Source organism: Copidosoma floridanum, unplaced genomic scaffold (assembly GCF_036245765.1).
Source record: "Copidosoma floridanum isolate Cflo_tuat_1 unplaced genomic scaffold, Cflo_Japanese_pri ptg000020l, whole genome shotgun sequence".
In the NCBI taxonomy this organism is placed as follows: Eukaryota; Metazoa; Arthropoda; class Insecta; order Hymenoptera; family Encyrtidae; genus Copidosoma; species Copidosoma floridanum.
In genome coordinates, this window is record NW_028321897.1 from 19,555,146 (window position 1) to 19,569,062 (window position 13,917).

Consider the following 13,917-nt stretch of genomic DNA (forward strand, 5'->3'; position numbering starts at 1 on the left):
AATCATCACGTTTCTCAATTGTGTGTGAAGATGTGTCTGTAATGTGACGAAATAGTAACATAACCCTTTTAGTGAAAATGGAACGATGAACAGTACAATAGTGCTTTTTATATCCAAGATATGACTTTTACGCTTGGGATAGTAAAATTACTACGCGATCGCAAAAAATTTCTGATGATTTTGGCTTCGCTGAAAATTACTATCTTGACATTTAATTTTACTGTGCAGGAAAAACATTTTACGAACCGATGGTAAAATCCCTATGCTGAGCATTGGTCTTTACTTTATCTATGCTGAGCATAGTGATTTTACTACAGCATTTTTTACAGTGTACGCCACGTATGAGAGCATACGTATGGTAAAATTATACGTTGGTTTATTTGTGACCGAAAATTTAAAAAAGCAACATATTTACGGCCTCATTTACATGTACATAACTCGGAGCCCAATGAACTGTGTAAATATTGTGGAAGAAAATTTTCAAGAAAAGTTGCTTAAAAAGGCATTACAATAGAGTTAATAAAAGAGTAAATAAATAGCTCTTATAGCATGTGAATAATTATAAACAAGTACAGTAATGTTTGATACAAAATTTTCTTACTTTTATTTTAGAATGCTGATTCAACTATTTTTAACGGAAGGTTAAATGTGAATGTGTACCTATCAATATATTAAAATTTTTATGGTAATTCAAAAGAAATTAAATGAAAAATGAAACTGATAAATGATAATGTATATTGTAAAAGTATCTTACGAACTATGTTACTTTTGGAACTGATGTATTAATGATTTTTTAATGGATTTTTATATTAAATATTTGTATATAGTGCATAATTCCATTTTTTCGCTAGTTTTCTCATTTACATATCTTTTCAGTCAATGCTGTCTTAAAAACTGATCGTAACATCGGATTCAGAAGAAAATAATTACATAGGAATTCATGTTTTTAAAACTACATTTTTTATGGTTTTCATGGTTTTTATTATCAATATTATTGGTACATCAAGCATTATCGCATTTTTTTTTGCGAGTTTTTACTCATTGACGTTTTCAGTCGATACAACATTTAGTTAAAAGTAATAGTGTAATTATACTTAGAAGAAAAAATATATGAAAGTACATAATATGGACTTGCACTTCAGTGTTTTTCATGGTCTTCGTAGGGAATAAATAATTTATATCACATTTAACACGCAAGTACCATAAGAAAAATTTTTTCATTGAGACACGGATAAGTCGAATCAAAAAATTTTTTTTTAGATTTTTGCCCATGTTTTGGGATATACAAAAGCAATATCTTTCGATAAAGCAAAATACGACGCAAAAAAATGTTAATTTCCACTCTTATACACATGGTGCCGATTGTTATTTCCTTACCCTTTTTTTCGTACTACATTAATATCAATAGAAATAACACGATATGGCAGGATTGTTTTTCTGATATTCTGTTAGTAAAATTTTTGTATAATAACTACAAAATATTACATTTCAATTCATATTTTTATAGTTTTATCGGTTGCGTTTGAATTAATCGTATTCGTATCCCAATTGTGTTCCAATCGTAATCTCGACTGTAACGCGATCTCTGCAAGTATCACATACTTGATATCATCTCATACATTGGCATGTATACAATCATACAATGTATGTACCTAAATCAAAATTGTAGATGGAATACAAACTGTTTGATTTTTGGTTTTGACGGTTTTGTTTACGTTAGTTCTTACTACAATACAAATTACTCACATTTACTGTCCATGTTTTAAACTCCTGTGTCATAAAATTGTGCACTTTTAAGTAAATGATTTAATGGTGTAACGTAGGGAATACGTTACTCTTTTCCACGTGACAAATAATGTATAAGAACAAAGAGCTGAGGAGCCATTTAGATGTAAAAAAGTTATAATCAAAACACTGTGCAGGTTAAGCGTTTTCCTCTTTGTAATTTTGATTTAGGTACATACATTGTATACAAACCGATAGGTAATAGATAAAATGATATTAAATATCTGATACTTGCAGAGATGGCGTTACGAAAAGTACCGTTGAGGGAGAAAACGGGGAAAAAGGCAATTGTAAAGCATGCATGTATACATAAAGCTGAAACTAGATGTAACAGTATGTGTAACCATTACTAAAAAGTATTCTAGTTCTGATAACTATTTACCTGTGATCAGAGACTTACAAAATACAATAAAAAATCCTTTATTATGAAGAATTCTGAATCTGAAAGTGAATAAATACTGTCATAGCACTATTATAAACTTCAGGCTCACAAGCTTTATTCGTAGGCTTACGCTGAATTTTGAGGTAAGAATACATTTAGTGAGAAAGTCAAGCTACTAGCACTTGTTAAATTTGTCTGCCATCTTATGATTAGACGTAAGCCTTACTATTATTATTATTATTATTATTTTTTTTTTTTTGTAACTTTTAATGCAACAATTTTTAACACAGAATCCATGAAAGTGTTGTAGAGTGAAAGTTTGCCACTATTACTGATGTATTTTAAGCAGTTTTGGTTACTATTAACCCCATAGAATTAGATCATTAAATATAATAATAGGCTGGTTTTGAATGAGATTCCTTACAGTATTTCACATACTTAATTTGATTTATTTGACCATTAGAAATATTTATTTCGAAGAAATATTTCTGTTTTCTTTCCATTAAAAATATTTCATTCATTGGAAATGTAGTTTGAATACTTGTATATAATGTTAAAACGAACAATCTGGGACCTGAGTTACTCAAGTCGGTTCATGATTGTTTAATATGATGAAAATAAAATGCTAGAAAAATAAAAAATCTCATTATTTTGTTACTCCGTACTAAAAATTTTTACAGCCCTAAAACTTGTGTTACGTACGATAGCATATAGCTATGCGTGCGTGCGCCTCCGTTGGCTTGTTGAATTGTTCTCGTCCGTAGCTCTGATTTATTCTCCCACTCTCTACGTCTCTTACTAGTGTGCGAAATTCGCTTGAATCGTGGCCCCTGCGTTTGCAGTAAGCGCAATCTTTAACTCTTACATTTTGTTTATCTTGTACTGTCTGCGCTAGTAGGTCATTTGCTTTTATGTCCGGGTTTCGAATTTTTTTATTCGTCGCGTCTGCTACCAGTTTCATACATAATTTTGTAGCTTGCTTCCCGTATTCATTGCAATTCAAGCAATATTGATGATCCTCAGCTGTTTTACCTTTTTGTGTCATTTTGCATGCTTCTGCTTGCTCTTGGGTACGCGCACGATCGTCCGTATCTGTTGTTTCTGTTCTCGCTAGGCATATTGGAGCTTCGATTCGTTCTGGCATTATCTCACGTAAGCTGAAGTCGCTTTCCATTTTCAGCGCGGCTACAATAGATCCGCCCAATGTTTTTGGACTAAGGCATGGTACCCTGTAGTTATAATGCGATTGTATCCCGTACGTGTATTGCTTTATGCCTTCTTTTTCAGCGCTATCTTTCAATGCCTGTCGTTAACTAGGAAGTAGTGTCGTGTCTGAGTCGTAGAGTGTTATTTTTAATTTAATTTTGCCAATACCGTACAACAGGGAAAATACGGAAGGAAATTTCAACTACCGGAATAATTATAAATACCCCTCTAATACGTATAACCAAAACTATAACAATGATTATAGAAGGAACCCCTATAATAATGCGGGTCACAACAGATATAACAACTACAACAGAAACGTTGATTACCCAAGAAATAACAACAGCAATTACAATAATCAGCACGATAACTACAATAAATAATTATAGAGGCAATTACAACTATAACAAAAATTATAATAGGGATGAAAATTATGATGACAGAGGATCTTCGAATAGAACAAATGATGCACCTGATGGAAAAATATTTACGCATAGTACGGAACATTTAAACTCGCAGGACGTTCGTCGTGCTCCCCAAGCGCTGAGTGGGCCCTGAGAATAGAAAGAGAGATAGAGCGTAAGAATAAGACTGAGGCAGCCAAGGGCGAGAAGGAGCCAACAGGATCAGACAAAACACACATTGGAGAAACAAATCCTGAGCAGGCTCCTCGAGTGGCTGAAAATATTTTTGAAGAAAGAAGAGTTGAAATAGAACCTATGACTACTAGCCCTTTAGCTGCCGGAGAAAATATCAAGCAGAACATGAAACTATCTATCCGCTGGATAAATATTATGAGTACTGGAAGAACGCCACCATCAGTAATATCAAGCAGCAATCAACTGCAATCATATAGCGCAAAATTTTTGGCGGATACTGGTGCTGAAGTATCAATTATATAAGAATGCTGTCTCACTACAGACACGCATATAGAGAGCAGAGAAAAAGTCCTAATAACTGGCGTCACGCGTGGAGCACGCTGCACGTTAGGGACCACTAAAATATCTCTTAACGGTATCATAATGAATCTGCATGTAGTCCCAGATACCTTTCCGATAGAGATGGAGGACATAATTGGCTGGGACGCGTTTAAATCATATAATGGCCTCATAAGCTTTAAATATAATTGTTTAGAACTAAAAGGCATCAGAATTCCATTACTAAAACCAGAACATTTTAAAATCCCCGTGAAGTCGAGGAAAATAATATTTCCGCGTATAAAAGATAACAGCAGTCACATAGAAGTCGGCTGGGTCATAAAGAAGAAAATCTTATTTGTAAATTTTATAGGAGACAACAAAAACTCAAAAATACATGTGGAAATTATGAACATAACAGACAAAAAATTGACGTGCCAGTACCAGAGGTAGATGTTTTCGAATCTGAAACAAGAGAAGGGGCGGAATCATTCAGCATCGCTGGGGACGACGCTGAAGGGTTGAACAAAGCAATGATCGGGATTTTTAACACTAAAAATTCAGATAAAAATAAAGAAGATAATGAAGTTATAAAAGAAAAAGTGCTATAAGCGGTAAAAATAAGTACAATGTAAAAAGCGACATTAAAACTTCCGAAGATTTTAAGAAATCGGATGTAGTGGCTCGAATAAGCAAAATAATGGAAATTGTCGATACATCCGGCTGTAATACGGAGGAACTAGACCACATCTGGAACCTTACAGAGTACAATCCTTTCATATTTATCCAAGACGGCGAGCCACTAAAGGCTACTAACTTACTTAAACATAGAATAACAACGTCAACAGAGAAACCAATCGTTGCTAAAAGGGTACGTTATCCAATAAAACTAAACGAGAAAATGCAAATAGAAATAGACAAGCTACTACAACAACAAATAATTGAACCCTCGACATCCCAATATTACTCGAATATGTGGATTGTCGCGAAAAACGTGGGATCAAACGAAGATTTGAAGAGCGGGTTTTTCCAAGTAGAAATTAACGAGGAGGATGCTCATAAATCTGCGTTCTTAGGACCAAACGGACATTACCAATATAAACGAATGCTGATGGGATGCATAGACTTCCGAAGTACATTTATGTGAGTGATAAAACTAGGACTAGTGGGCCTACAAGGACGTGAGATAGAGGTATATATGGACGACATCATGGTATTCGCTGAAAACTTGGAACAACATGAGATAAGATCCAAACGGCTCTTAAAACGGTTAGCCGAAGCAAACCTCACAATAAAACCGAGAAAATGCTAATTTCTTAAGAAGGAAGCAAAAGTGCTCGGTCATATTGTAGGCAATGGCCAGATCAAAACAAATCCAGAAAAAATTGAAGTAGTAAGAAGTTTTCCTAAACCGACAAATGCGAGAAAAATAAAATAATTTCTCGGGCTAGCAGAGTACTATCGACGCTTCATCAAAGGTTACGCAAAAACAGCCCAACCTCTTTCAAAGCTTACTAGAAAAACAGCCAAATTTAAATGGAAAAAAGAACAAGAACATGCGTTTATGGAACTTGAAAAAGGTTTTTGCAGTTAGCCAGTATTGATAGCCATAGATATGAATGAACCCTTCATCGTAACAACCGACGCATCTGACTACGCCATCAGAGCAATTTTAAGCCAGGGAGAGATAGGTAAAGATCACCCTTGTAAATATGCGTCAAGATGCTTGAAAGGCAGTGGATCACGATACCCAACCTACGATAAGGAATTGTTGGCAATAGTGTATGCCAAAGAGCAATTTAGGCCATATTTCTTTGGTCGTAAATTTACAGTCGTAACAGACCACGAATCGCTTAAGTATTTTCACACATGAATGAAGCTGGAATTAAGATTTGGGTCCGAAAGGTACGGGAATAAGGAGAGAAATAATACGAAAAGGAGAGCTAAGGAACAGAGTAAAAAGGAGATCAGCTAGAGACACGAGCGCGGGAGGACCGGGCCCGCGAGATTAAGACACGCACAACTTTCCTCGAATGTAAGTAATTGCAATAAAGCACAAGTTAACTATAAGTCAGCCTACTATTTATTCCCGCACCGTAAACCCCACGTAACACTTGGTAAAAATGCGTTTTTTATTAGCATGACACCAACTTAAATTTTTCTAAAAATATCTCACAGGTTTCTCCGCAGTTAGAAAAACAAAGTTCTGTATACTCAAAGCCATGTTTAGAGTACCCACAACGCTTTCCAGAGCATCCCCCATCGCAACCAAATTTTTTTCTTAAGGTGTCAATTTGAAGTCGTTCGATCGAAAAAATTCTAATGAAAAATGACAAACATGTCTTCCTGACTTGATTTTATGGTCGTTCATAAACATGAAAGCAAGACCGAAAAAACATAGTATTTTATAAAACAAAATACAGGATATTGTTGTTCAAGTATGAAACTCGCTACTGTCCAAATTTTAAATGTCAATATTGATAAATAAATCAGTGGGGTAAAAACCAACTAGAAAAATTATCTTGGCTTTTCAACATTTTACAGAGATATTTATTAATAGCTGTACTGAAAAAAGTTCCACTCTTATGAAGACTACATTGTTCATGAAAAATTGTGAAAATTGTTATGGTATCAGGGAATTCATAAGCCTTACGTTACAACAACAACAACAACAAACGAGTCTCTGTTGGTCCCTCTCAGATGACCTCTGCATAAGGTTTAATTAAACATCTGACATTTTTAAATACAAAAAGACATTCTCTCAAAAAGTTGAAAATATTTATTTAAAAAATAATCTATGTTGTTTTATTCGTATGAAAGACACAATTTGCTGAATTTTATAGCTGCAAAAATGTTTTTGACAGAGCAAAAACAGTAAAATTTTTGATTTTTTGGCGTTATATTTCAAATATTTTAAACTATTTTGAACTGATTTTAATAATTTATGTCCCAAATTGTTCAATCTCACAATATCTTCGAATGGCATACTACTCGATATGTCTTTTGTTTATTTAAAGGTGTTCCTAACTTTTTTAATGTATGGTTTTTGAAAGATATCTATTCTTTATCGTTAACAAATTTAATAAATAATGTGAAATATCGTAAGAAATGTCATCCCGCCGTTTAGCTATTTTTATCGCCCGATATACGATGTTTATACACAAACTCTATCTGTTAAAAGTATTTGTTAGCACACTTTTGAAAACATTCAATTAAAACTTTCAAAACGGTTATTATACTGTTATGAAAATTAGTTTTCTCTGTCTTCTTCGAGATTTATATTCTTATCATATAGATATCTGTTATCATCTTGCTAACATTTAAAGCAAAATCGCAAAAACCGTTGTAATCGCTAACCTTGAAAACTACTTAACCGATTTTGCTTAAATTTTGCATACTGATTCTTGGCACTTCCTAGATTGTTTCCATATAGTTTTTATTTTAAAAATTTAATAACAGTAGTCTCATAAGCTTTCAATTATTTTTTTTTATATTGAAACATTATTTAAAGCAAAAAGTAGCCAAATAAGTCAATACTTTATTGTTTATTATGTAACAAAAATCATTACATTGATTTTTGAAAATTATTACATTTAATTTTATTCCAGATCTCCTGTTAAATATTTTCAATCAAAACAGGAAATGTTGGACGTTGATGATTTTTTAAAAAGACGTACTGAAAAACTGAATATAGTAACACTTATTTTGCATTATCTTGAATCGTTATCCCCAAAATGGAGTTTAAAATGGCCTGATGATTTATCTAGTATATTTATTCAACTGTATTTAATCGTAAGGTGAGAAGTTAAAAATGTAACGTGAAATAAAGATTGTGTTTATTTTTTAATTGTATATTTGAGATGTATTATTGTCATTTGTAGGCAACACGTTCCGGTTTCCGCAACATATTCTGAGTGTGTTAGTAATAATGTACTCAAAATCAGTTTTCATACAATCTTATTATTTTGTGAGCTTTATACTGACAAATGGTTATTTACTAACAACTCGGCCTCACCACATTTTACGTAAGAAAACAATTTTTTCTTAACTCAAGTGTTTTTTTTTGGAGTAAGATTTGGTGTTTATATAAAAATCTTTTATACTTTTATAATTGTAGCTTAAACACAACAGGAATTGGCTTACCTGCGGCAGACTTAGGCTGTATACTTTTTCATAATACCTGGATGTATGTACAAGACCAAAAAAATATTAAATTTTTAGTTAGACTATTATGGTTGAAGGCGAACCTTTTTTTATATCAAGGTGAACCGAAGAATTCTTTGTGCACACTTGAACTGGTAAGATAAAAACAAATTTATGTATGATCCATGTTAAGCAATGCAAAGTAAAAGAAAATCTTAAAAGTCATCTACGAGTATTTCATAATAGGTACGTTACTAGTAATGATCTGGTCTTCTGACTATGCGTTTTGCTTACTCATTAACGTTTAAACTTGATGAATTATCAACATTTTAATTAATATTTTTAAGTTTTGTTATTAAAATAATCAAATTTGATCTCTTTCATACAGCTATCATTTTTTAAAGGTGAACGCAATAGCTGTCTGTCCAACCATCTTTCGTTCGCTGTAACGAACAATTAAAATTGCTTTAAAAACAAGCCCATTTTTGCAGTCTCCCTGCTGACATCTAGAGAATTCCCTTTTTTTTCTTCAAACAATGCTAGCAATGACTTGTAATCGGATTCTTAGATAAAATAATTTTCTTTAAGGTATTGATGATATTAATGAAATTTATTATCAGCCTAATTATTTACCATCGCCTCTTGACACAATAATTCATTCCTGTTTTCAAGAACGTTCTAGATGAAAAAATAATTGGTTTGATGTCACCAATTTTATATACATGCAATGAACTTGTACCTATAACTACATCAGATGCATCACAGGTAAGTTTTAACTGTAGATTTGGATTGAAATAAACGAAGACCCTATCAGGAAATAATTCATTTTTTAATATTTCAAAAGCCTTCTGGCATTATTTTACCATACAAACTTGGAATCTTTTTGTAATAATTTATACAATGGATTCATTATCGTTGCTAAATTTGGTATAAACTTCGCACAGTGATTCATCATGCTTCCTTGATGTATTTACAACAGCTTCTCTCTTATTTGAATTTTTATGAATGTTTTCTTCATACATCATGTGAACTGGGTACTTTATACTCTTTCTTATCAATTTAAATTAACCTCATTTTAATTTAATGCATAGTGATTGTAGCCTGTTCAAAACTAATTCTTAATTGATTAAATGATCGGCTTTATCTTTGCCTGTAAGAATAATATCATTGAAACAATTTTTACAACCAGGCACACCCTGTACAATTTTTCCCATCATTTGTAGACAGATGCATCAGGCTGGCTTATTGCCGAATGGTAACCTATTTATAAAGTACACGCCTCGGTACGTGCTCCGCGTTAACAATTTTTTTTGTGTCCTTGGTTAGTTCAAGTTGGTTTTATAGCACAGCAGACATCTCTTCAACTCTAGGAATCGAATAATTAAAATCTTCTCAATACTTATTAATGTCCTTATTAGTCTTCAAAATCAGCACAAATATTTTTTTCCAATTCGTTAAGTTCTTGCTCTACTTTGTTTTAAAAAGCGAAAAAGATTGCGCATGGTTTTTAAAAATTGGCTTAACTTATTCTTTCAACTTTTGTTAAATTTTTTCTCCCATATATTTGCCTTACTTTCTATCAAAATGATGAACATGTTTTTCAATCAGCTTATGAAAACCTAATTTAAAAATTTGAACATCTTTTAATCTACCTACAAATATTCTTAATTTCTTCATAACATATTTACTTAGTGAACATAACTGTTATTTTTCATTTACTCTAATAAATGTAAATTTAGCCTTCCTGCCTAAATAGTCAACTTTCACGTTGATCTGACCTTAAGGAATTAAAACTGCGTTATCACCATATAACCTTAAAACTCTGGTACACTTTTCCAATGAATAGTAAGACAAGTTGGATTAATAAATATCTATCGGAACAATAGATAACCCTTTTCCACTGTAGATTTACATTTTAATTTTTTTCTTAGCATATTAACTAATTAACCTTGATTGGTGTAATAAGTAACCTTACCGCCTTGACCGTATCATATACATCATAAAAATTAAATTAGTTTCACAAAAATTTTTGATCGCAATCATCCGTGTTCTCAAGAAAATTATTTAATTATTTGAGCCTTCACTGGTTTAACTTTGAGTACTTTATACCTACACAGTTTGTTTTTTTACTATATACGATTAAACTGATACAAAATAAAAAAATTTTGCAGATGGTATATATAGCAGGTTAATAAGACCTATGATTAGGAACTTATAGAAAATTTGGAACTGCAAAATCGTGTTACATAAACTAGTATCGAAATGTTTCAAAATTCATATTATATTGTGTACAATTATTTTCAGAAAAGTAATAAGTTTTTTACATAGGACCGATACAAGCATTACATCATTGCTTAGTATTAGGAACATCTTATTGTTTTTGTTATTGTTTGGCTCTATTAGTTTTTAAAAGATCGTGTGCTTACGTACCAAACTTTTTACTTGCTTGGGCTGGAGAGCAGGTTTGGTAATTCCACCATTGTAAATACTTGTGTAATGAGTCAGATTTTCTTAAGTGGGCCACTCAAAACCAAGTTGTCTGAATTAAGTCGAATCTTGGATGATTTTGTTCACGTACATAATACAAAAATATGTATTTTTCATTTTTTTTAAATTCGACTTTTTATCAATGTTATAAACAATTCAACTTTTGTATGACTTTTTGTTTGAATAGCCATATCTCGAGAGCAAATTGATGAAAATGGACAAAAATTTCAACGAATTTTCATTAATGCACAGTAAATAAAACCCTTAAAAAATTTCTTGAAAAAAATTCATAATGGTAATAACAAATCAATTAATAACTAGTGAAGTTTTAAGTGATTTCGGCAATCGGTATGAAAATCTTTTTTTTCAACTTATTCGTGATTTCATAAGCTATTCTTATCTGAAATAAAATTTTTGAGCACTTAAATAGACAAAAAGTTATTAGCATTGAAACGCTAGCGCGCTCGCACGATCGTAACTTCCCGCGTGCCTGTGACTGCTAGTCCACTCGTTTTTGCATAGCACAACGTATAATTTGTAATTTATATTTATTTTTTTAATATTTACAATACAAATGAAAAATAACAAAATTGTTTACAAATTTTAACACAATACTTTTAACCTGATTCGAAATAATCTCATGCTCTAAATTATTAATATCGAATGGCTTATAACCATGATATTTCCGAGTGCCTTTGATGGTTTTAGCTGTAGAAAAGCGTTGTACCAATTTATCTTTATGATCTTCGTAATCTTTTTTAGAGCAAAAACCGAACTCGATTTTTTTTTTAAATAATTAGAAGCCCAGCCATACATTTTTTACGTTGTGATGATTGTAATATCTTGCAAGCTTGCACGGTACGCACTCCTTTTTACACACCCACCAATACCGTCGCAAGCTCCTTTACCATGCTAAGTTGGAATTTAAATAATTTAAAATATAACAATAATTGTAGTAAGCTCTACGCAAATCACAGTATAATTTTTTAATTTAGGTTGATCGAAACTGCCTTCAATGGTTATTATAAGGACCAAATCGTACTTATGCAGATAGTCTGGATAACTTTTCAATGTTAGTAGTACATATCTCAAAAGCACATGGTATCTGCGTAAGCCACATTTTATAAATTTTGTTTACATATTAATTTTTTTGATAACTTTGTGTCTTAAAATAATAGTTACGTATTATGTAATATTATATTGTAGTAAGATTATTAGGTATTCGCTGTGAGGATGAAGACCAGCAGCGCTTTATTTCAAAATCGGATACGTGATTTTTGGCATCCTTAGTACTTAACCCATCGAAAAAGCCCCAGAAAAAAATCTTTATCATTTTTGACGGAGTCTAAACTTAAGACCCTTCGAGTTTTTCCGGCTAGAAGGCTAGCACGCTGACTACTAAGCCATAGGAGATTTCACTAAAATGTCTTCTATTATCAACTATAAAAATTATACGACAAGTTTTTCTTGCGAAATATTGGCAATAAATTTAATAATTACCGTCTCCTGTAAATCTTGAGATATTTAATTGATTGTCAAAATTCTATGTAGCAATATTTTTGGACTATAAATTCGAATTTTATTATCTGTAGTAGGGAGGTAAACAATAAAATTATTTCAGTAATCATCAAAATAATTTCCGAAATCCGATACACAAAAATAGCTGCGGAATGGATAAAATTATAGTTTTTCTTTGACCCTCTAAAACGTGATGAATTATTAAAATCATCAGTTAAAGAGTTTTAGACGATTATATTCAATACGACTATTGGAGGTGTCTTAATCTTTTCATCCTTGAAGTTATTAGTGACATCAGTTTTTTCTCTTCCAAATTCTAATGCCGAACCGAAAAGAACATTTTCTGACGTTACTGACCTTGATGTCAATGGTAACAAGACCGGTGTAGGTTTACTTAATGCACGATGTTTTTTGCTTTCACTTGGTAAAGCTCGGGGTGTTACTTACATTGATTTTGAACCAACGGAGAAAAACTTCGATATTTTCAATTCTGCTTCTGTTTATAACTGAAACGATCCCTTCACTCTTTTTTGGTGATGGTTAATATTTTCTATTGCATGTTGCATGCGCATGTTTTTGTCATAAATACGGTGGTGGATAAAGTTAAAATATGGCTCTTGGTGAAGGTACCTACGTTATAAGTATATCTTTATTAACATTTGCGTCAGTATTTAAAGATAATCAGTTATTTTAGCCAAACGTATCAAGTATGGTTAAAAAATTTGGTGTACTTGTAACTGAAACAATCTAGCGTGCTACAGGCAGTACCTCAAGGTAGTATGGAAATCTGTCTAATATAGTAAATTATGCCACTAGTTTGTATTGACGTTGTGTATTTTTTTTTTTTTTTTTTACCCAAGGCGCAAAGTACTACTTCGATTATTTGCTGCTCATTGGCAGAAATTATTTCAAGGGCGCAAACTGGCATTTGCATTTCGTGCATACGATTATTTTATTTTTTAATAATTATTATTATTGTCTAATTAAATAAAAAAAAAAAAAATTACATAAAATTTTTTATTTTACCTGTTATTATTAAAAGCCTTACAAAAAAGTATACAACAGTACAACGTGCATAAAACTAAATGCATTCCAAATTAATTAATAATTAATGTACTTTTTGTAACCGTTTATTTTAATCAACAAATTTAAATGGTAGTTTGTTTAAATTTACAAAAGTCTGAAAAAATTATCATATTACTGTAGTGGACTGTATTAATTTTGTTTATCTGCTGGGTGTAGAGGAGAGGAGCATTAGTTCGACGGGAATTAAACGTAGCACCTTCACTTAAAATGAAACGGTTTATTTAAATAATGCAAAAGAAAAATTACTTATATTTAACTGAGTTTCGAAAACATTAATGTCCTTAATTTTAGGTTAATCAAATGAACTGTCTTCTATTAATAATATGGTTTATACAACATAATATAAACTAGTGTTCATATAGTCTTTAAGTTTGTAATATCACTTGTTAATTT

The 13,917-nt window shown here is 31.7% G+C and overlaps 1 protein-coding gene across 1 annotated transcript in view; it reads left to right on the forward strand.

Annotated features, from left to right (window-relative positions):
* The window catches only part of LOC106636407 (calcineurin-binding protein cabin-1), a 431,120-nt gene that overhangs the window by 115,476 nt on the left and 301,727 nt on the right, over positions 1 to 13,917 (forward strand). Inside the window, exons 5-7 of the mRNA XM_089593628.1 lie at positions 7,899 to 8,087; positions 8,172 to 8,315; positions 8,408 to 8,588. Coding sequence (XP_089449754.1) covers positions 7,899 to 8,087; positions 8,172 to 8,315; positions 8,408 to 8,588 — 514 coding nt within the window. The remainder of the gene's footprint in view (positions 1 to 7,898; positions 8,088 to 8,171; positions 8,316 to 8,407; positions 8,589 to 13,917) is intronic.